Raw genomic sequence first — 22,334 nt, 5'->3', positions numbered from 1 at the left:
GTGCGTGTTCGGCGGGCGGTGGTGGCGGGTTGTGGGCGCGCATGCGCGCTGGCTGCTGAGGAGGGCGCGGGGCGGCCGTGAGGAAGGGGTGCGGGCGGCGGGAAGCGGAGTCTAAGGGCGCTGTGAGGGCGAGGCGGAGATGGAGCTCTGCCTTCAGCCCTCCGGCGTCGTTTGTGGGCAGGTGGGCCCGAACTGAAGGGTGAACCCAGCGCCTCGTGGCTGGAGCGCTGCGGGCGGCACTCGGTCCTGGCTGCGTGGGAAGGAGCGCTTACAGCCGAATAATCTTCTGCTACGGGGAGCAGCGTTGGAAAAACATAGATGCTAAAGCGGCCGGCTTGCCCCGAGGACTTAACTCGATAGCTAAGCGCTTGAGTTCACGTCAGATTGCGTTTGGCTGCAGGCCGCGTGCCTGGCGTCGCCCCAAAGGTGTGAGCGGCAAAAGCTTCATCCCAAATCACCACAGGGAACGAGGGCAGCGGCTGTTTGGGAAAAAATCACCAAGTGACTAAGCTAATCGCGTGATTTTGACAAGGCTGAGTCATGAGTGAATGCTGGGTCCCCCCCCAGGCAAGAATCTGTCAAATTTATCGCTAATTTACTCCGTGTTTTTCTCCCGGAGTCCTGCAAAAGTCCACTGCAGTGTTAGAAAAAGCTGAAGGGGGCTGAAAGCTGAAGGGGGGAACTTTGTGACTTCGGCTGAGGTTGGCCAGAAATGCAAAGGAAACATCACCCCCTCTTTATTCAATAAAGACAAATTTGTCTCTCGTTTTGTGAAGCACAGCACTGTGCTCGTGACAGGAATGGGAAGGAACCACACTCAATGATTTTCTATATTGGTTTCTGTCCTTTTTCTTGACACGCCCTGCTACCACTCCCTTTCTTTTGTTTCTAGCAAGTGTTGCTCTTCTGTCCTAAGGCAGAGAACAAGCAGTGAAAATGGTTGTTTAATATTAAAAGGGAAAAGCAAAAAAGGGAGACAAACGTACAAGGTTTTTGCATGCAGCATTTCAAACATCTGCAACCCCCTTTCCTCCCCACCTCCCCCCGGGAGTCTAATTTACAAAGTAAATAATGGAGTGAAAATCCTGAAGGAGCTCATCTGGTTGAAGGCAAAATTCCCTTCTGCCCACAGTGCTGCCTGAGTAAATGGATGGTTTTTGCTGGAGAGATTGCCCCTTCCAATGGCTGAAAATACAAATGAGCACAGAGCCTCCCACCTGGAAACCGCTTATTTCAAATACCACCACTGCTGAAAGCCACTGCTGACAGTGAACGCTGAGATGTGGGCAGAAAGGATGTCACTGTCTGACAGTTCAGTAGCACCTAAAACACCCTCAGTTTTATCTTAATACAGGCTCAGTGTAAAGTCTGTTAAAATTTTATCACAGTATTTTGTAACTTTTTTTTTTTTTTGAATCACAAATGAAGATTATGGTTATGGTAATCAGAAAGGATTGTCTGATGTGTGTGGCTGCTTTGTTTTTAAAAATCAGAAGCGTTACTTAAAATGCCAGGAGTCTGAGGTTCCGTACTGGTAGCAGCCTCATGCCTCTAAGTGGCACAGAAACAGTGTTGGGAAGGAAGCTCTTTCAGTTCCATCCAGCCAGTTGCATAACATAAAGCACTTTCATTGACCTCTTCTCATCTGCTTCTGGATCCATTGGCTCCTTGTGTTTTAAGTTTTCAATAGAAAATCAGCTCACCCTAGGTCAGTATCCAGAGATGTCACTGGTATAGTCTGTGAAATGCAGCTGTGACAGTCCTCCCCCAGAATAAGATCCACTGAGAGCTCATAAATTTTGCCAGAGGTAAATCCATCTGTTTTCACAGTGGTCATGGGGGCACAAAAGTAATTGCATGATATCATGAAGAAGGAACAGAAGTCTCTGCCAAACCAGATCCCTTTTGCTGCTAATGGTGATAATAAAACATTCAGACAGCCCTGATAAAGCTCTTCTCCTTCTGTTGTAGAACTTGCTTAGGTCCTTGTTGTCAAACCTCTTTTTTTGGACAGCAGCTTGTGCACTGGATGCTAATCTATTGGGCAGTCACTCCTGAGGCTTTTCCCAAAGCATCACACTTCAGAATATCACGAGTGCTGAAACATGCTAGCTGAATGATTATGACTTTTGAATTTTACATGACCTAAATTGCATGGGCCAGCACCAGGCACCCAGGATTTACCAAAGGAAATCAAGATAGCAGCAGAGCAGGAATGGTTACTGGTAGAGTAGCACAGGGCACCAGCAGATGATGTTTTATTCTGAAAAAAGACTAACAAAATGTTGCTTCCGAAATCCATATTCCTATGAATATAGAAAAACTGCTACAAATGCATTTCATTTGTTGATGGAAGGAACTTAAGCATAAACTAGTTCAATTTAACCTGAAACAATTTTCAAGCCTGGGCAAGTCTTTGATAGATCATGTAGATGCTTGACTCAATATATTTGTGTTTCAGTTACCTATGCAGACCCTTTGGCTGCATTATTTGTATCTTGTCGAACCTTGTCTTAAATACAAGCTTTCTGCCCTCTCATGCAATAGTCTGCTTTAGGGTTGCAGTCTCCAAAGAGCCTGCACTTCTCTGTCTTACCTTCCTTTCAAATTCTGTTCAATACTTGTCACTGAACTCATCAAAATAAAAACAAAGAAACTTTTACTCCAAAGCTATATGGAGTTCCAGAAAAAGCCCATGTGATGCTAAAAAAATGCATTTGGTATCAACAAACTTAACACTGGGCTGTGTCTCTCTCATCAGGAGTGGAGTTGCCAGAAAGGAGTAGGAAACCATATGGAGCTGGAGTTGGTGTATGCACAAACCTGCACTGCAGAGACAGCATCATCACCTGGACAAGGCATGTGTCTGCCCTGACTTTGTCTGGAGACAACCTAAAGCTGTAAGTTCATGAAGCCATAACTAGCTTCTCAGTATTACATCCATGGGAACTGAACTGTTGCAAGAAACAAACAAAAGAACATGTCATGCTACCTTTTTTTCCCCATAGAAAACATTTGAGCAACGAGTTAAGACAAATTAGCAAGCAAAGAATCACAATTGGAATCTACAAAGTTGGGTTTTTATTCTGCAAGGTAGATCATTTCTATGAAAGAATACTAAGTGTTAAATTCTTTCTCTACGTTCTCTAGACATGAGACCTTTTTTGCTGCCACTCAATAATACTGAATCCCAAACAACAGATAAAATACACCAGTACTTGGAAAAGCAAGCAGTCTGATCTCTCACTCTTAGGCACATTTTTCTCAGTGTAAGATTTGAGCCTGAAAACAAAAATATTTCATACTTCTTACTCAAGCTTTCAAAACAACTGCATCTCACACCATGGCGTAATTTTTCCTCAGGGTATCCCAAGAGATTTTTGTTATCTAACATTAGCATTGTTATCTAACAGGCAGCAGCTCCCTGACACGCTGATGCCAAGATGCACGTGTGGTGGAAGTGTGGGAAGAGAGAAACAGAGGGTTTTGGTAGCCGTTTTGTGTCAGGTAAAATGAGCTTTCATCAGAATTTGGCAATGGGAGCCTTCTTTAAAATGAGGTAAAGCAGCAGTTTTATCCCCCAGAGCAGGAAGAAAGCTGTGCTTCCTGACAAGAATGTTGTACAATGCTTATGGCTGTGGAATGTTCAGGTTCCAGAGCCAGACTGATTCTGTAAGAGCAGTAGGGTACTGTCTCTGCTCTGCCCATCCTATGTACGCACAGAGGGCTGCTTGGACTATGAGAATCAAAGCAGACATTCATTCATTCATATTTTCCATTTCGTTTGTGCAAAATTGCAGCGCACCCATTTCACAAAGCAGATCAGCACTTAGGACTGTAAGTTATTTTAAAGCCTGATGTGCTCTTAGTTAACAGGCTCCTACCACTTCCCAAGTGATGCTGAGCCAAGTCCAGGCACACAGCGTCCACTGTGAAGGGGCACCCTGTCAGGCTCTGCTTTTAGCATTGCAGACTGCCCTGGGTCTGGCAGGTGCAAATGGTGATGAAATTTACAGCAACAACAGGTAGGATACCCTAGTGACCTCTAATAGTATCAGGGACATCACATACTCATTTATAGCCTTTGTTTATTTTCAAAAGAGGATAAATGGACCAGGAAAAGTAAAGCTTACTTTGATGAGAACTGAGGTTATATTCTGCCTACGCAATTGAGTGTCATGTTATGAAGTCATAAATGTGTTGACCTACTCCCCACTAAACACTATCTTTGAAAGCACCATAAAATGGATTGGGTTTTTGTAAGCACTGCAAAAGATGCAAAAAGTAATTCTGACTGCCTGGTTTGGAGCGTGATGCAGAAAAGGTGGATTAGCCAAGGAATTTACATTTCTACTTCCAACTGTTATATTTAGCTCCTGCCTACTAAAATGTTTCCATCATTATCAATCCCACCTAAAATAATTTCTCAAATATTTACAAATTCACTTGTTTCCAAGTTGTCAATAAGGAAAACAACAGTTAAATCAATCCACAAGTCAGTTATGACTACAGTATTCTAAGCTGGATTTATTTTTTTTTTCCAGACATTGATGTATTACACAAACACAATTAAATGGGTGGGAGGGCAGAGGAAATATAGGAACAAGCAACCCATTAACAAAAACAAAGCAAGTCCTTGACATTTCTTCTGTACTTACACATGAAAATGTCCCCTAAAGTTAAATAGCTCTCAGTCAACATAGCTAGGATCTCAGATATATATAAAAAAAAGCTTCACAACTCATTAATGTTTGTCATAACCAAATTTTAATTAGTTTTAGAATTAAAAAAAAAAAAAAAAGATTACCTCATGCAGTGTACAAAGGCTTTAGAACAAATTCATTAATGCAAATGAGATTAACTACTTCAGTATTTTTCTTTTAAACAAATAAGAAAAGCAAAACCTCAAGGAGTTTCCAAAAAGTCATTTAAGCTAGTTTTCCTCAATCATTTTTGAGCACCTAAGACGACACTGGTCACTTCCTTGCACTCCAGAAGTTCATTCAGAAGTACATCTTTCAATACAAAGAAGTTCTTGTAAGATAACTAAGAGCTCTCTAAATTACAAGAGCTTCAAATGACATTAAGTGCAAAAATGTTTTCTTAGTGTTTTCCAATTAATGAGGTAAATAGTTGCTAAAAAAAAAAAAAACCCAAAGCCCAACCAACTAACCAAAAACAAGCAACAAAAGCAACCAACAGAAATCCCATGAACAAAAAGCAGAGAGTGTAGCAGGATATTAACAGGATATCGACTCTATGTACACTGTATGGAAAGAAAAAGGCAAATCTGAAATACATGGTTACGGTGCACAGGAATGATGTGAAAGGAGGACTGAGGAGGAAAAAAACAAACAAACAAAAACTATAATCAATACTTCCCCAGCAGAATTTTAAACCAAACCACTCAGCAGATCCCCAATGGCTGAAAATAAAATGTGTTTATTAGCATGTCTGGTGAGCTGGACTATCAGTGAAGCGGCCATACAATGGTTACAATTATAGCTGACTGCCTGACAATGCTGAGAATGTAAATGCTGCTCTGACAGCTGCATCACATCCCAACCAACTACACAAAGACTAAAAGATCCATCCAATTATGAGTTCTCGATGGCAACGACGGGGCCACAATTACAGAGCAGTAGCTCCATATTAATATATTAAATGGCAAACAAGACTGAGTTAGCAAAATGCGTTATAAAAAGTATAAAAGTTTTTAAAAAGTTTCTAAAAACTTACTCTTTTGGGAAGGAGAAACATTACTCTGTGGCCTGGCATTATAACAATAACTAATGTGGTTGTATCAGATTGCTGGTGATCAACTCCTTGCAAATCAGAGGTGCATTTGTAAAATGCCCCAGGGTGAATGCCTGAAAGCCGGCCAGACAGTCGGGGAATTTTATTATCTACAGCACAATCAGCTGTGTTTGTAGAGGGTGAACTAACACTTGGGTCAGAAATCTCTTTACTTGGTATGCAGAGAACAGCGTGAGACAGAGGATCTAACAGACAATTTTCAGTTTGGTCCTACTGTCTGGATTCCAAATGCAGTCCTGAGCATATTTTAGGTGTCTTCCTATGGAACCTGCCTTGCTGAGGAAGTTGTTCTTCTGCAAGCCTGATGAAACGTGGCTTGGAATCCTGACAGAACCTAACAGAAAAGGCAATTCTCAGGAAAAGCCAGTTTGAATTTGAAAGGCAAGGAAAGCATGAGCTGTTAGCTAAGACAAAAAAAAAAAAAAAATCAAGTTTCTCTTCCTCAGGATTACCAAACTCCAGTTCATCATCCTGTTTAGTCTGCTGTTTGAAGACAAATCTGGCCCCTGCTCACACTGGCTATTGGCCATGACCACTGCAAGCTCCATTCAAACGAAGCAAATCCCAGCTCATACAGGCTGGCAGTGCTGGGGAAGGACATGCTCCTGCTCTGTGCTCGCCTACAGAATCCTTCTGTCATTCCCCCACTCCTTGGAACCCTATTCAAGAATCCCCAAACTCATGGTGAACTCTTCCAGTTCCAACTGCTTTAAATCTCAATAAAAACACAGCAGTTTCCATCCAAATCCTCAAATATTTTTTCTACTACTTAAGTAGTTATTTCTCCTCATTGCAGGGCATGTTTTAAAGCCTAAGAAAAACTAGCTCTCGTATCTAGATAGGGAAAATGTTGCAACAAGGCATGCAAAATTCATATCACCTTCCCCAGATTTCAAAGTTCACAACACTATCAATCCAAGCCCCAGTCAGCCCCCATCTATTCTTTGGCCTTCTTAGAGTACAGTGGAGTTACTTGTTTAAGCTGATCTGACCTGCATTCACCTAAAGAAATACTTTCTTTGAATGCTCAAGTGTTCCAGAAATCTGATACTTAAAACTCAAAAATGTACTGTAAATGGAATCTAATGTTACAGAAAGAAATAACAAAAAAAAACCACCAAGATTTACAACGTTGAAGACCCATTTCATTTTCTTCTTAGCAGTAGCTTCTGAGCTCCTTTGAACTGCTCTGTAACTTCAAACTCATCACTTTCTATTCCGCCTCTCACCTATGTCATTATAATCCCAGCCAAAGATTCAACCTTATTTTAAAAATATGTCAGCATAATGGAATACGTGTGAAAATGCCAAAAACCACAGGTGACAAAGATTAATCCTCAACACTCAGGAGATTAGCAGAACCTCTCTTGCCATATCACCCCTTATAGAGTAGGAGAGATTTTTTGTTTTTTTTTTTTCTTTTTTTTTATCTTAAATGTGAGCTTACTCAAAAAACACATTCACTGTATGTTTGTGAGGCTTCAGGAGATACCTTTTTCCCCCTATTTAAAAAGAAAAATAAAGAGTCAAGGTTAGAAAGAAATGATAAATACAAGGGTCCTTGGGTCCACCATTAAAGGGCGGTTATCCAAAAGCAGTCATCTTCCTCGATCTTGATGTTTTTTTGTTTTTGTCTTTTTCTTTTTGTCCTCTGTTTTGGGTTTCAATGCACAGACGCATGCAGACACACCAGCAATCGCTTTGGGTAAATCAGTTCCTTTGTACCACTTATTTTTCTCCTTATCATAAACTTGGACTGTTTTGGAGAAGACTGTTTCTTCCCAGCTGTAGCCTCCAAGTATATAAATCTTGCCTTCCCAGACAGCCACCCCTGACTCACTGTTAGCTTGCAGCAGAGGAGCAACTCTGGTCCACTGGTTACATTGAGGGCTGTACGACTCCACGCTCAGAATGTCAAAACGAGCCATGGTTTCTATGTTGTCATCGCTGCCACCAATAGAATAGATATTGTCCTGTAAGGTACACATGCTGTGCCACCCCCGGGCAGTGATCATTGGTCTCTTCTCCTCCCAGACATCTGTGCGGTAATCGTAACACAGCAGGTTTTTTCTGTACGGGCCGATTTGGTAATCATGGCCACCTGAAATGTACACAAATTCCTTGTAGACCGTTCCAGCATGGCCGTAAGTAAACCTAAGGACAGGCAAGCAGAAACAATCCAACATAGTACTTAAGGATTTTAGCAAAATGCACAAGCATTCAACAAGAACCAGTACTGAAGAAAGTAGACAGAAACTAAAGTAACTAAACTTTCCACTCTTTGAAAGGGTAGATAACTGCAGGACGAGGGGAAATGGTTTTAAGTTGAGGGAGGGAAGATTTAGGTTGGACGTTGGGGAAGTTCTTTACAGAGAGAGTGCTGAGGTGCTGGAACAGGATGCCCAGAGAGGTTGTGGATGCCCCGTCCCTGGAAGTGTTCAAGGCCAGATTGGATGGGGCCCTGGGCAGCCTGGTCTAATGTTAAATGGGGAGGTTGGTGGCCCTGCATGTGGCAGGGGGTTGGAGATTCATGATCCTTGAGGTCCCTTCCAACCCGGGTCATTCTATGATCCTGTGATTCCGAAAAGAGAGAAGAATTCCTTTTATTTATGGGCATGATACATGAGCTATCTACCTGCTGCTCTACCACTTCTGCTAAACAGGTGATCATTTCTTTGGTCGCCCCAAGACAAGGCAGCAAGCTTCAATCAATCACAGACCACCTTTTCAAGTAAGATGAAACAAGATGATAGAAACCAACTTCATACATGCTGTTTCCACAGGGCACAGAGAAAACCTCTTTGATCAGCTGTAATAAAGCTGCTACAAAATCAATTCTTGAGGCTTTTCTTAACTTCACATTCAGATATTTCTAACCAAACCCTTCTGAGCTCTTAGAAGAGGAATGCTAAGGTGAGGGACAGCCTTGGCTTCCTTGAACATACCCTACCTGCACTTGTCTTTTTTCCCTCTTTTATTTCCAAAAGAAGTAGCTGCAGTACCAGCCATGACAAACTGGAAGATGGATTGATAAAAAGAGCCCAAACAATTTAATAGTCACAAGGCTGCAGAACAATATATACTTCACCCTGCACTCGTGAGCCTCTGCTACCATCCTTTGTAGTCATGGTCTCAACAACTCAACCTCTATGGCAGACAAACCTATGTTAGCATTACTTTAGCCAGGAATGCTTTTGAACTGTGCCTCAACACGCTTAAAATTCAATGTGGATAGAACCTGAAGGTGTTTTTATTTTGTAATGTAAGAGTTTGTCTCAGCTACACAAACTTCTTCCACATATAAATGCCAAGTGCTGTTGTTATGCCAGGAGAATAGGTGGAATATAAAGAAAACCCACATTTACCCTGAAAGCATGATACTTTGGAGAAAAGCTACAAGATGCTTATTATTCTATATGTCTACTAAAGCTTCTGATCGCTGACCAGTGTGTGAATCAGACATATTAGTAAGCTCCTTCTTCAAGAAACAGAACAGTCGTTGACATAGTTGACCTAAGAATGCTGGGTGGCCAGGACAGACGCCGCAGCTAACAAGGGCTGATCACCTTCAGAATGATACTGCCTCTTAGCCACCCAGAAAAAAAGGACTGGACTAAGGTGTCATGCAAAAAGACAACTCAAAAATGCCACAGCTCACAATCTGCCTAACTCTGGAAGAATAACACTCATGCTTGGTATGTCTATTTGACACGAAATTCCCTGCGCACACACATTCCTGCTTTTGCACCTGCCAGAAATGCTGTGGCAGGTGTAATGTAGATGAGATGCATCTCTACCTTGTGTGTGGTCTCTTAGGGACAAAAACTGGGAGCATAAGCCTCCAGTGGCATAGAATCAGGTTGCTTCTCTATATATACATGGATGGGTCTTAAAAGGTAGAGTATCTAGGAGGTAAGGATGGATAACATTTGGGGAAAAAAATAGAAGACCATAAGTTAAGAAGATATTCAGTGACATTTAGAGAAGCAGGATGTTTTTCTACAGTACCAAGAAAGAGGAATTCTATGCAAATAAGAAACAGGCAGTCCGCTCTCAAGCACATGAAGGCAGTCTAGCATAGACAGCTATAAAAAAAGCACTTCTGCTTTCCTTTTTGCCTCCATCAACAGGCACGTCCAGTGAACTGCAATAGCTACAAGAGTAATTTGAGAAAGGCTATCATATCTGAAGCATAAAATTGACCATCAGCTTGTTGTTTTCCAGTACAGGGAAATTACCTGCTGAAATAGCTTAGAGGTGTTTCACTTAGCCTGACATATGAAAAGATCGTTCAAAGTTGTACATACACAGCTTTACATTAGTAGAAACTGCATGAAACCTAATGCACAAATTGAAAACAGTCAATAAGAATCCTTTCTAAAAGCCATGTGGCTTCAACAGCAGTATTTCTAAGCGTGCAGCAGAACAGGACACTTCAATACCATGGGTCCAGACATCCCCTGACAGAAAGCAGTGAGTGTTTTGGGAGCACCATCTATAAGAGTGGCCAGAAAAAGATAAAGGCATTAAGGAGAAAGAAGTTTCAATTCAGAACATCTATTAGAGCCAATTGCCAATTTTGAATCTTTCCCAGAACATAATGCTGCAAAAATTACAGCTTCTGTCACAGTAACACCATTTGGTGAGCACTATCTACAATTTATGCTCTTAAGCAGAAGAAACCCCACGCACTTGGCCTAAGTTGATACAGCTTTGGGAATCCCCCACTCCAAGTGAAGCCCTGGCGAGCTGTGGTTGCTCAGAATCTTGATGTCCACCTGTTGCAACCATGCAAGATTATTCACGACACAACTAGTAGAACAGACACCATCATTTATTAACCTGTTCCAACACATTTCCTCACACAACTGCTTTCAGTTGTTCTGCCAAAGTTTAACCTGGAGCCACTCAATTAATTACACCGATGTCTACAGCAGACTTTTTCAAAGTCTACTCAAAATGAGAACACGTTGCACAAACCTCTGCTCTGCCAAACTCGTCAGTCACTGCTGTTCCCTTGTGGGCTAGAAACTATGTCAGCAACTGCTTCCAAAGAGCTTGGGAAACTGGACAAAAAAATAAGGACCTCTCCTAAGAGTGGGAAAGCCCAGGACCCTAATGAGATTCAGGCAACATTCACTTGAAATAGACTTAGGTCTCACTCGTAGCAGACTTGCACAAGGTCCATCATTTAGCATGGATAATGTTTTCTATGTCAAGCATCTGTCTCAAGATGCTATGCTTTCTTCTCCAGAAGACTGCATTACTTCAGTCAAAACAGCTTCGCTCCTTCCAAGAACGTGGTTAAGGAAAATGTGTTGTTTTGACCATGTTGGGATGGAAAGGGGGTGGGGAGGAATATGAAAGAAAAAAAAAAGAGCCTGAAAAGGTCTTCCTTAGAGAAGCATTGCAGTTCCTGGACACAGTAACATGGATGTAGAACTGGGAATGGACCTGTGTACCAAGGATGCAACCTCTGCCTTGGCAAGCTATAATCCTTCCAAGAAGAAAAAATAATCACAAAAAAAAAACCACCTACATTTTATGTGTGTTCAGAGTAGAATCTTTGACAAATATATCTTATGAAAGTCCAACATCACAGCTCAAAGAAACTATGTAAGCCAATACCCTAGAATGATTTAACACGAGCCCTTCACTCCAGCAACTGCCTGGAAGACAATTCCTCTTCTGAGAGCAGACAGAGACAACACCAGAGCCATGGGCAGGGTGCCTGCTTCTGCTGGCCATATGCCTAAGAGGACAAAAACCTGCAGATGTTTTCTTCAAAGAGAAGATGACAGAAGAACACAGGAAACAAAAGGCTGTGCAGAGACAAGTCTCTCATCCCTCCAGTGCTGTCAGCAAACACATCTGAAGTACATCAGCAAAGGACTGCCCCAAACCCTTCCTATAAGCCTCCACTACTGCCAGTCACACCTCTCCTCAAGCTCCAGCAATATTTTTGTCCCTCCATTAAGAAATGCATCTTTGTGTTGTCCACCTCTATACTGACTTTCCTCTCTGCAACCTGCATGAAGTAACAGGACAGAGCAGGCAGGAGAAAACACAGAACTTCTATGGGATGCAGCAATAACTTAAAGTATTTGCAGTACTACAGCCTAACTCTGCAGTTTATCAACCAGCTAAGTCAACATAAGTGGGATCTCTCCCATGAGGGGAACTTTTGCTTAGGCAATCTAATAAAAAAACAAAAAACAAAAAAACCTCCCCAAACCAAAGTTCACTTTTAAATGCTGCAGCTGCAAAATGCTCAAAGCCAACACAGAGGTACTGGTAGGAACACACAGACAAGACTGCCTCTTTTCAGACAGCTTACAGCCTGCTTGCCTTAAGCCAGCCACGCAAGCTTCCCTGAGACCATATAAATGCTGGGAAAAACATAGTCAGGTCTGTTCCAAACTAAGTGTTTTTCCAGCAACATAAAATGCATTCAGGTCATGTCCACATTTCAGTGAAAATGTTACAAAAAAGCTGTGCTACAATTTCTATGAGATGTTACTGTGATCTCACAGGTCATCCTAATTACCAGAAGGCTTTTCTCATGTGAAGCCTCTCAGGAAAGGCTGTGGTGTTTAGGCTCAACTGCTAGATCTGCCTATGTGAGCAGAAGGAAACAGAAAAAGCATCCTGCTTCCTAAAAGCACTCAAGCCCAGCTGTTAGCTTGGATCAGACTTGCTTTGCAGCACCTGCCTGAAACAGAACTGGGCAGCAGGCTTCTGTGCCTCCAGTGGCTGCCAATGGCTCTGCAACAAGGGGAATAAGGGAAAAAAATGAACTCAAAATTCAAATGATTCTAAGTGATTCTAAGAAAGCAAGTACTGCAGGTTGCAGACATCACGAAAGTACCATCCATACAGCCAACACCCTTATAACTTTGATGACTGAAATACTACAAAACCTGAATAGCTGTTTGCAAATGAAACACTATCGTATCACACAAACGTTGATTCCATATCCTGAACTGGTGTTACTTACAATAAGAGCTGCAGTACTAAAACCTTCCAAAAGCAAAACAGCTAAGTTTGTAACTCTGCACACATTGGGGAAGGGTCACATCTGCCAGAGTTATCTGGTATTTGAAATATAGGTAAATGTGGTTCATTTGTAACAGCCAATCTAAGCAGCCGGAGAGAAACATCTTACAGGCCAACCACCACTCCAAAGTGACAAAGTAAGGCCAAATAAACTACAAAAGGCTTCGGTCAACATCTAATCAGTGTCTCTGAAACAAACTCAACTCAACAGACCTCAGGAAAAACGTTTCAAGAACATTAGAGCAAAATTACAAGATCTCTTTCCTTCTGTTCTTCAGATGTTCCGCAGGACAGAAATTGAAAGTGCACACTGCCTGGAAGAGATGGTTGCTCAAATAACACATGCTGATAGAGTTTGTTACTTGCAATAACATGCTGCTCATATTGCCCCTTGCTTCCCTTCTAAGGATAGCCATTCATCATGTCAAATCATGTAAGCTCCCTCTATTCTTCAAACACAGGACAGCTTTCCAAATATCTCAATACCTTGGCAAGCCTGCTATATAGGACCATGAATCCTTCTGAGGACTATAGGTCTCCACTGAAGAAAGAGCCCCATTTTCATTCCTGCCACCAACAGCTACCAGCATGTCAGTTATAGCTCCCAGGTAGAAATCCACACGACGTTGTCTCATGGAGGCAACCTGCCAAGAAATAACATGTTGACATCTTCAAACACCTGGTAAGCAAGCTGACAATGTACATTCCTGCCCGAGGATAATTGCTTCTTCCCTTTTATTTGAGAAGCTCCTATTTTTTATCCATTATATTCATAAAACACTTGTGGTTCTTCCTGCGGGAGCACGTTACATTGCACTTCTTTACAAAATAGGAGACAGCAGGAGGCAGCTGAGCTCATTCTGTAAATGTTTCAGTTTTACATGGATGACCTGCGCAAACTCTACAAGTATTGTACTGCATTGGAAGCACTCAAAAAAACCCAGCTGAACCTCAGAGGATGACTGCTTCAAAATGTAGGAACAATATAATATTTTACAGATCCTGCACTGGTTTCAGGGTTTTATGGCAGGTCTGTAAGCGAATAAGTCATTCTAAAGCAACACAGAAACATTTGGCAAATATCAGAGATGTTTTCCCTTTGCATCAGACCCATCTCTTGTTTAGTTATATGTGCTACTGCTCAGAATAGATGAGCTGTGCAATCAGCTCTAAGTCTATTTTAGCATCGTTCCCAAATGTTACCTAAAGAGTTGCAGGTGGATACTGACCAGGAATTCTACCGCTTAGATACCCGGATCCCAAGTGAAGTTGAAAATATGCATGCAGCTGAAGAGTTCAGGGCAGAATTTAAACATTCCCACCAAAGATTCTACTAAAATAACTCTTTTTTTTTTTTTTTCCATTTCCAACTGTTGGCACATTAGCAATTATAACACGTCCTTTCCTTCCACCAAGAAGATGAAAACACTCTGAACGTTAAGAACTTCATACAGAGAAATAATACAGCTTAAGCCTCACCTTTATCCACTGGTTACAGCGGGGATCATACCTATATAGGAGATTTGAAGCTGCATCCCCTCCGTTGTCTCTTGAAAAGCTGCCTCCGGCTATGAAGATGAAACCTCCCAACACTGCAACACAGTGGTGACTTCGTCTGGCTGGGAGAGGGGTCTCTGCTACCCACTGCCCCTTTCTGACATCCAAGAAACAAGTATCATCACTCAGTTCTAGGCACCGTTCGGAAACCTCCCCCCCAACAAAGAGGAGCCTTTCCTCACAGGTCCGCAGAGCTGTCCGCTTGTTTTGCAGCACTGGCTGAGCAGTGACATTGTTATGGTAGTTTACTGCTTCTTCTATGAAACCCTCACAGTTTGCTTCTTTGGGAAGAAGAGAGCACACAGCAGGCTTGACTCGATGGAGGAGATCGCTTTTAGGTATCAAGGGAAAGTGAATGTTATCCAGAACCTGGTAAGCCTCGTTCTCCCTTTCTGGATACTGGGTAAGCCACTGCAAGGCAGCCTGCAGCAAATCATGCTCACACTCCTGCTGCACATTGCTGCTGTCCAGATACTGGCACAATTTCTGCAAGGAAATGTTCTGCAGGAAGTCTGGAGTGAAAGACAGCGTGCCAAAGTTCTGCAGGATGAAAGAATCAATGTAGGAGTCAAGGCGCTTCAGGTTGTAGATAGAAGCCAGCTCTTGCAGGTACAAATAGTTCTCCTCGCTGACTTCATTCTCAAGATACTCACAACAGAAGTCTACAACCTTCCAGATCTGCAGCAGGTGAGCTGTTTCAAGCACATAATCAATATTGCCTCCATCCAAGGACAGCTCACTTCCGTAAAGAAAGTCCACCACAGCCTTGAGACCAATGTAAGAGGCTCCAAAAAGTTCAACTTCTTTTTGATGGGCTTCTCTCATACCAATGGTGAACATAGAGTTGAAGTAGTCGCTGCAAACAGCCAGGAGGTTCCGATGGGCAGGGACTCTCTGCTCATCCACAACAAGGACAATATCACAGAAGAGGCCTCGGTGCCTCTGTTCATTCAGACTCTGAAGAACCAGACTAGAGTGGTCATCCCATCTGTACACCTGGAATGAAAGAAACTACACATAGTATCAGGTGTGTTATCCTCATCAAGAGGAATTTCAGCATTCATAAAGCATTTTCCCATCAGATGTATTCACGCATAAGGAAAAGTTACTTCTGTTGTACATTTATAGCAAATTCTGATTTGAAACTGTTGGCACACAGTGCACAATAAGCCCAGGTGCCTCACCTCACTTGGAATGGCCTATGCAGGCTCCTCCCACTTCCTACTATCCATTTTAGTTTAAATTCCCTCCTACTTCCTCCACAATGCTGCATCCAAACACCCTCCCTGATGATTTACACAGACATAATTTTCTGAAACTCTTCCATTCATTGTCTTCGAGATACATTGCTGACATTTCCTTTCTTTCCTGTCCCCCAAATGACTTCTTACAGAGCTCTGCACAACTAAGCTACTGGCTAAAGAAGACACACATACAGCAGTATGCCAAATTTTCATTCAACCCATGTATTGTTTGGGTTAGTGCTTGCTTGACAGCTACCCCCTCCCAAACCTTTTCAGGACTGTGCACTGTTAAGCTCGTTAGGGTAAAATTCCTCTCTTTCCATATTATTCCAGACACACACACAGCATTTTTGCACAGCTGTTTATTTATGTGCAAAGATGCACACATGAATAACTTATTCCCATAAGACCATTACATGCTTCCAGAAACCAGGTAGTTTTTGTTGTAATGAACAAGGCTAAATATTCCTCTTTTAAAGAAAGTGGAAAATGCCCTCAGAACATGTCTGTTAAATGCCCTTCTGGGAATGTTCTGCCACCAGGAGTTCTTCCCACTGCTCTATACCTGCCACAAATCTTCGGAGACAAGAGCATTCCCCTCCTTCTCACATGCTCACCAGTCTTAAGAAGAACCAAAATAGAGTTATTTTGTCACCCCTTGAATATCCTGCCTAACACCTACAGAAAGAGCTAGTCCAGTGTATCAAGTGATACCACTTTGGGGCTCTTCCTTCTGAAGGAGTGGAATGCCTTTTTGTACAGTCAGTTACCTTATGATCTCTCTTAATAAAAGCCAGGTTAAGTTAAAAGCAAATTCACAACTTTAATTACCAAATCCAAAACAGACAGTTGTAGAGCCTGTAAGAACATGTAAAATAAATGAAAGGAGGTAGAAAAGAAGCATGTTTTTACATTGTACCTACACGAGTTCTAAACAGCACTGGCTGTAAGGCTGGATCTTGCCCAGTTCTTCAGCCTGCATTCATAGAAATGACACCTTGAAAAGGTGCCTCAGCCTTTATCTACAGTGAAAGTGGTCACACATGGACTGAGGTCTCTTCAAGCAGCCCAGGCATTCAGCCTTTCCTTTCCTAGGCTATGGATTTTCACTTTCTGCTCTGGAAATCCTAAATATCCTTGGCATTCCCTGGTTCCTAGGCAGAAATCACATGATTATTTGCATCAGGCCAAGGCATTAATGGCTTGGTTAAATCGCAGTGGAACAACTTCTCTACCCACCTGGATGAGAAAAGTTCAAGTCCTACAGCCAAGTTCTTTCCCCTGTGCTCAAACCTTACTCCAGATACTCAGTCTCTGTATGTAATTTGGTAATCATACCTTTATGCAAGATAACCAGGATTAACATGCATAGCTCACCACTGTCCAGACATGATGGCAGCCAATCGTCCAAAGCTAATGCCAATTTTGGGAGCCTGACCAGCCACATCTGCCTTGTAGCAGCTGTGGTACAGCAGCAGGCAGGCTGCCAAAGATCAAACCCAAATTAATAACCAAATGTGTTGCAACAGAGAATATTTAGCCATTTCCAAGCTAAACAGCAAGCTTGCTTCCCTAACATGACACACACAGAAGCAGGCATCTGTAGCAAAACTGACCCTGGACATTTACTTTCAAATTCAGGTCCTGAATGTATAGAACAGCCTTCCACATACACCTGGCAGCCTCAGCAAGAACCTGCAAGGGACACGACTGTTCCCTGAGAGCTTCAACTTTCTCACCTTGAAGCTGATCCAAACAAACCCAGAGTATTTAACTTTTATATAAGAATTTGCTTTTCACATCCCCACCAAATGTCAAAACTTGAGAGTTTCTCAGTAATCTGTGATTGTTGACACTCAGGGGCAGAGGGAAGTGCAGTACACCCAGACCTTTGTCTGCTTCTCTATTTAGACTTCAACTACAAGGAAGTTTTATCAGATGTCTTAGAGTGACAGCCAAGTGGTTTCCCTTGGGTTTTGTTTATGATCTTGTCTAAATAATGGTGGCTAAGCTCCCACAAAGCTTCTGTTGGAGTAACTTTCTACACACAAATACACAGAGTTAAACCAACCCAAGTGATGAGGCTTCGATAACTCTAAGTTTTCTGGGCCTAAACTCTTCAGTTTTCTAATACTCTGCCTCATCATATTCCCTGAACTTAAGATGGTAACTTTGAGGGAACAGTAACACTGCCCGAGAGCTGCACCAGAAAAAAATATACAGGTTTTAAGCTTTAGAAAGTTTTATCTTCATGTTTCTTAGCCTGAGAAATGAAGATGCTCAAGCAGAGTTCAGGGAGTAGAGGAGGTGGGAAGAAGTATGAAAGCAGTGAAGGACAGACCACACATTTGTAGCAGTTATGGCAAAGGACAGAGGACAAGAGACAATAAACATCACCCTGTTCTGAGTCTGACTCATAGGATAAAGTTATCGGATTAAACCCAAAACATATTTGTATGTTTTTATAAGTCTTTGTAAGTGGCTGATCATTTCTCTAATATTCCCTAATAGCACCACTGTGCATAACAAGATTACACCAGGCTGCAAGAGTTGCCAGAGATTCCTATTGACTTAACCAGCTGTACAGTCAGCAGCATAATCCTGACCACAAACACACATCACAACTTGTACTGCTCAAATCCAAACTGCTGCTACTTCAGAAACCAAGCATAAAATTACGTGTGGCTCTGGAGGGACTCAGAATATATTACCATATTGCAGTTACTTCACACTTCCATTCGTACAGTGAGCAAATGACATAAGCTGATAGCTGCACTTTTCTAAAGCAAGACAAATTTTATGATAAATACAAGCAGCTTTCTCAAGCTATTTATATCCCCCAGGACAGCTTCAGCGTCATCCGTAACGCCAAGTTTAACAGAGTGACAGCTGCTGTCTAAGCCAGAAAACAAAACAATGCTGTCAAGTTAATTGATTTTTAATAAGATGAATTATTAGTACATTCAGAATAAACCAGGAAAATGGCAGGCAGGTCCAGCACCCAGGAGAAGATGGCATTGCTAGGGATGCATTTAAAGACCCGTTCTCTCTCTTATCTTTCTTTCTTATAGCTTTTAGAATGTTAACTTTTTGGATTCAAAGATCTAATTAACTTCCTGCAGACTGTTAAAGCAGCACCTGGACTCCTGAGGGATGCAGAAGGACACAAGATCTGTCTCATTCCAATTTGATAACACAGATCTGGGCACTGAAAATTGTAGCAACTGCTGGCAGTGAAAGGTTCATTGCCTGCAGCACCTGTAACCCAGTGCTCACATCAGAGCCAAATGTCAGTGGTATGAAACAAAGCGAATGCAGTGATTAGTGCTGATGTTAACAGCTTACAAAGCTGAGGTCATCATCTTCAGCTCACCTGAAAGGGCCTTCTGCAGATTCCCAACTGGGGCCAATGGATTATTTCAGATAGAGATCTCATACCAAAAAAAATTACCTTTGCAAACCTAAGGAAACCCTGAGTTCAGCAGAATAGCTGCCTGTGGGACCAAGGCTCTCATCTTTTACAAAATGAAGGTGACATCTGAAAAGTAATCCTAGCTTTGATTTTGTGAGATGGATCAATACGTAAAACTCCCAAAATAAATCTCATTTAATGAGTGAAGCTTTGGTGCAAAGCAAACACTGCTGTGATGGTGTGGGTTTCTTTTTTAACTTATGAGTCACGATGAGCAGATCTTCGTTTGCTGCTGCTGCTTTTTTTCTTTTAAAAAAAAAAAAATACCATTAGAGAGCAACTTGTTTCTGAAATCAAAGACTTGTGTGCAGGCACACCGCTGCTCTCACACATCCTTCTAAAAGCCCAGAATATTCACTTTCCATCCAAGCAGTGCACGGAAAGGAGATCCCCTCACTTATTGGCACACAGCAGAGAACACAAACCGACCTTCGAGGACTCGCTGATTTTGTGCGGGCGGCAAATCCTGGTCTGCCTGGTGCCCTCCATGGCGGGCCGAGCCGCGGAGCTTCTGGAACAAAGGCAGAAAGAAGCGGTCAGCAGCGCACCTCAAAGCGCTACGACAACGTTATACACCGATATAATCCATTCGTAGCGGATGTTCCTTCCTCTCTCTGTCAACGCTCATCATGTCAACAAGTTGGGCGCCATAGGGCACAACCGAAAAGCGGTGCATGAAATACTGATGACACAGCGCTTACCCGCACTGCCCGTCCCCGCTGCAGCTGCCCGGGGTAAGGACCGCTCCTTCCTTGGGAACACCGCCAGGCTCCGGGCCCCGACGCCCACAGGCGGGGCAGCCCCAGCAGCGCCGACCCCGACCCGAGGAACCCGGCGGCAGGACGAGCCCCAGGGAGGAGCAGCAGCCGCGCCTCCCCGCTCCCACGGCCCGCAGAGGGGAGGAGAGCAGCGGGGGCAGCTCGGCTCGCCGGGCCGAGGGGAAGGGGAGGAGGAAGGAGGTAATTACCAGGGCTCGGCGCTCCCGCGGGGCAAACCCGCTCCGCCGGCCGTCGCGCAGCCGCCCCGCGCGGCCATGGCTCGCCCAGCAAATGCGGGCGGCGCTGCGGGGCCGGGCGCCGTGCCGGGCGCTGAGCGCTGTGCTGGGCGCTCCGGGCAGGCCGGGGCCGGGAGTGGGACGGGCAGGAGGCAGAGCTTCGGTTGCTCCAACCCCGGAGCGGGCGGGGAGACCGCGTTGCGAGCAAATGGCGGCGGGGTGCTGCAGGGGCGGGATCCATCCCGGCCGGGGAGACGTCAGCGCGGCTCCGGTGCCGGCGTTGCGGGATGCCGGCGGTGCTGCCGGGCGCACGGGACGCGCGGCTGGGTGTTACGGCTGTGAGCCGGACCTGCGGATGTTCGGAGTGTTGAGATACCCAGTCCAACACGGCTTCCTGCCCAGCAGGAAAACACCCATGTGCAGAAGGTGGCAGTTTCCAAACTCCTGTATCGGGGCTCGCTGGAGCCAGAAATGCGAGTATTTCCCCCTCCGTGCGTTAAAAGGAAGGAAAAAAATCCCTGAAAATGTGTTAAAGGCAAAGAAGCAAAGGGAAGGGGTCGGTCCTATGAGGAAGCATTGAATATGAGGGGTTGAATACAACCCAATGAATGCAATTGGAACATTCCAGCTCCTGGGTCATAGCAGAGCTGATAGAGATGGAGCTTTTCTCCTTCTATGGGAAATACCATTTTGGTCACCTACTGCTCCCCCAGGAAACACGGGGAGCTGAGGAAGAGACAAGGACAGCCAGCTGGAACGTGTATAAATAGCAGTAGTGCCAATGGATGATGAATGCAGACTAAGAAAAAAGCATATTTTTTATGAGCAGCTCATGGTCAGCATAAAGGCTTAAAAAAAAAAAAAAAGAAAAGAAAAGAAAAGAAAATGTGTTCCAAAAGGAAATCGATAGAAATTCAGACCTATTAATGTGTGGTTATAGCATCATCCAGAGCCTACAGCACGGAGTGCCACGCACCCACATGCTGTGTCCTACACCTGTGCTGCCTTCCCAAAGATTCCTCTGTTCCCAATGACATCACCTTCCTCACAGCAATGCACTGCAGCAATAAGCTCATGTTTGGGGCCCCAACTCCACAGCGAAGCTCACGTCATTCCAGAGGATGGAGGAAACTGCTGGCAGGATTGGGGCTTCACACTGTATGGCATTCAATGATGTGTCCCACAGTTAACACAGGTGATCTTCCCTGAGGTCTCTGGAAATGCTGAGTGGCAATGAGGTTTCTTAACTGTTCAGGCTTTCCATTTACAGACTATATGGACAATACATCGAATAGAAAAATAATCGACATCCCCCAAAACTGCAAAAAAAAAAAAAAAAAAAAAAATTGTAATCAATTTGAAAGAGATGGGATGCTTTTATCACTGAATGGTTTCTTTTATTATTAAAATTGCAAAATCCAGCGTCCCGGGTTTGGTGGATTCTCACTGAGATGCGCAAGGAGTGGTTTTTAAGACTCTGGTCCACAACATCTGGTGCGATTTATTCCAAGCTGAGGAGCGCTGCGCCAAGGACCCTCTGTGCGTTCACGGTGCAGTCAGTCCTCACCACTGCGCCTCAAAATCGCCGTCTCCCTTTAGCGGACTGATGCACGGGTTTATTTCCAGCACTGGAAGCGGAGCCCGGCAGGGGGAGATCTCCGCATCCGAATGGGGCCGAGCCGCTCACAGCCGCCCCGCCGCCCGCACCTGAAGCGCTGCGGCCCCGTCCCCCCGCGCGGCCGGCAGCGAGCAAAGCCCGGCTCCCGTTCACCGCGGTGCCGAGCGGTCCGGAGCGCGCCGGGGCGGCTGCGGCATCCCGCACAGCGCGGCGGTACTGCCGGCATCCCCCGGCACGGGCGGGCAGCCCCTCTCCTACCTGCGCACCGCGCCGCTCCGTGCCTCCCGCTCGGCTACCTGCCGTGCGCCCGGCCCGGCTCGGGGCCCCGCCGCTGCTCCATCTTGCGCGGCGCTCCTCCTTCCTTCCTCCTCCTTCTCCTCCTCCTCCCTCCCCCAGGGGCTACACGGACACCGGCGGCCGCTCCGCGCATCACCGCGGCGGGCCCGAGCCCCCCTGCCCTCCGCCCGCCCAGCCCCGCATCCCCCCCCCGGCTCTTGCATCACCCCCGGGCCCCAGGAGGGGCGGGCGAGGGCCGGCTCAGCGCGGGCCATTGGCAGCGGCGGCGCGGCGGGGGCG

General features: G+C 44.4%; 1 protein-coding gene and 1 long non-coding RNA gene across 6 annotated transcripts; one reads left to right on the top strand and one right to left on the bottom strand.

The window, feature by feature from the left end:
* The first annotated feature begins 30 nt into the window (after positions 1-30).
* LOC116243625 (uncharacterized) lies at positions 31-10,551 on the top strand. Of its 2 annotated transcripts, none has more exons than XR_016470670.1 (4): positions 31-426; positions 2,762-2,900; positions 3,414-3,507; positions 8,481-10,551. It is a non-coding gene; the product is annotated as an uncharacterized LOC116243625 (long non-coding RNA). The 2 variants fall into 2 exon arrangements; XR_004170026.2 differs by lacking the exon at positions 8,481-10,551 and adding an exon at positions 6,264-6,539.
* KLHL36 (kelch like family member 36) lies at positions 7,091-22,289 on the bottom strand. Of its 4 annotated transcripts, none has more exons than XM_090149427.1 (5): positions 22,017-22,289; positions 19,576-19,657; positions 14,353-15,426; positions 13,360-13,517; positions 7,091-7,971 (listed from the first exon to the last, which is right to left on the bottom strand). In XM_090149427.1, the coding sequence occupies exons 1-5, from the start codon at positions 22,256-22,258 to the stop codon at positions 7,416-7,418; spliced, it is 2,112 nt and encodes a 703-aa protein (XP_090005553.1). In that variant the 5' UTR covers positions 22,259-22,289; the 3' UTR covers positions 7,091-7,415. The 4 variants fall into 4 exon arrangements, 3 of the variants coding, with proteins under 3 accessions (XP_090005553.1, XP_031470793.1, XP_090005555.1); XM_031614933.2 differs by lacking the exon at positions 22,017-22,289 and adding an exon at positions 20,114-20,673; XM_090149429.1 differs by lacking the exon at positions 22,017-22,289 and adding an exon at positions 19,848-20,078.
* Between the last annotated feature and the right edge of the window lie 45 nt (positions 22,290-22,334).

Source organism: Phasianus colchicus, chromosome 13, assembly GCF_987193195.1.
Source record: "Phasianus colchicus chromosome 13, bPhaCol1.hap1.1, whole genome shotgun sequence".
Taxonomy (NCBI): domain Eukaryota; kingdom Metazoa; phylum Chordata; class Aves; order Galliformes; family Phasianidae; genus Phasianus; species Phasianus colchicus.
This window is presented reverse-complemented; position numbering and strand designations above follow the sequence as displayed.

Bases quoted from the DNA above. Each gene is read 5' to 3' on its own strand.
- KLHL36 (XM_090149427.1), bottom strand. From the start codon at position 22,258: ATGCAAGAGCCGGGGGGGGGATGCGGGGCTGGGCGGGCGGAGGGCAGG. The intron at 13,518-14,352 runs GTGAGGCTTAAG...ATTTCTTGGCAG, and splicing joins GCTGTAACCAGTGGATAAAG to GTTGCCTCCATGAGACAACG. The intron at 7,972-13,359 runs GTATTGAGATAT...GCCTGTCCTTAG, and splicing joins TATATAGCAGGCTTGCCAAG to GTTTACTTACGGCCATGCTG.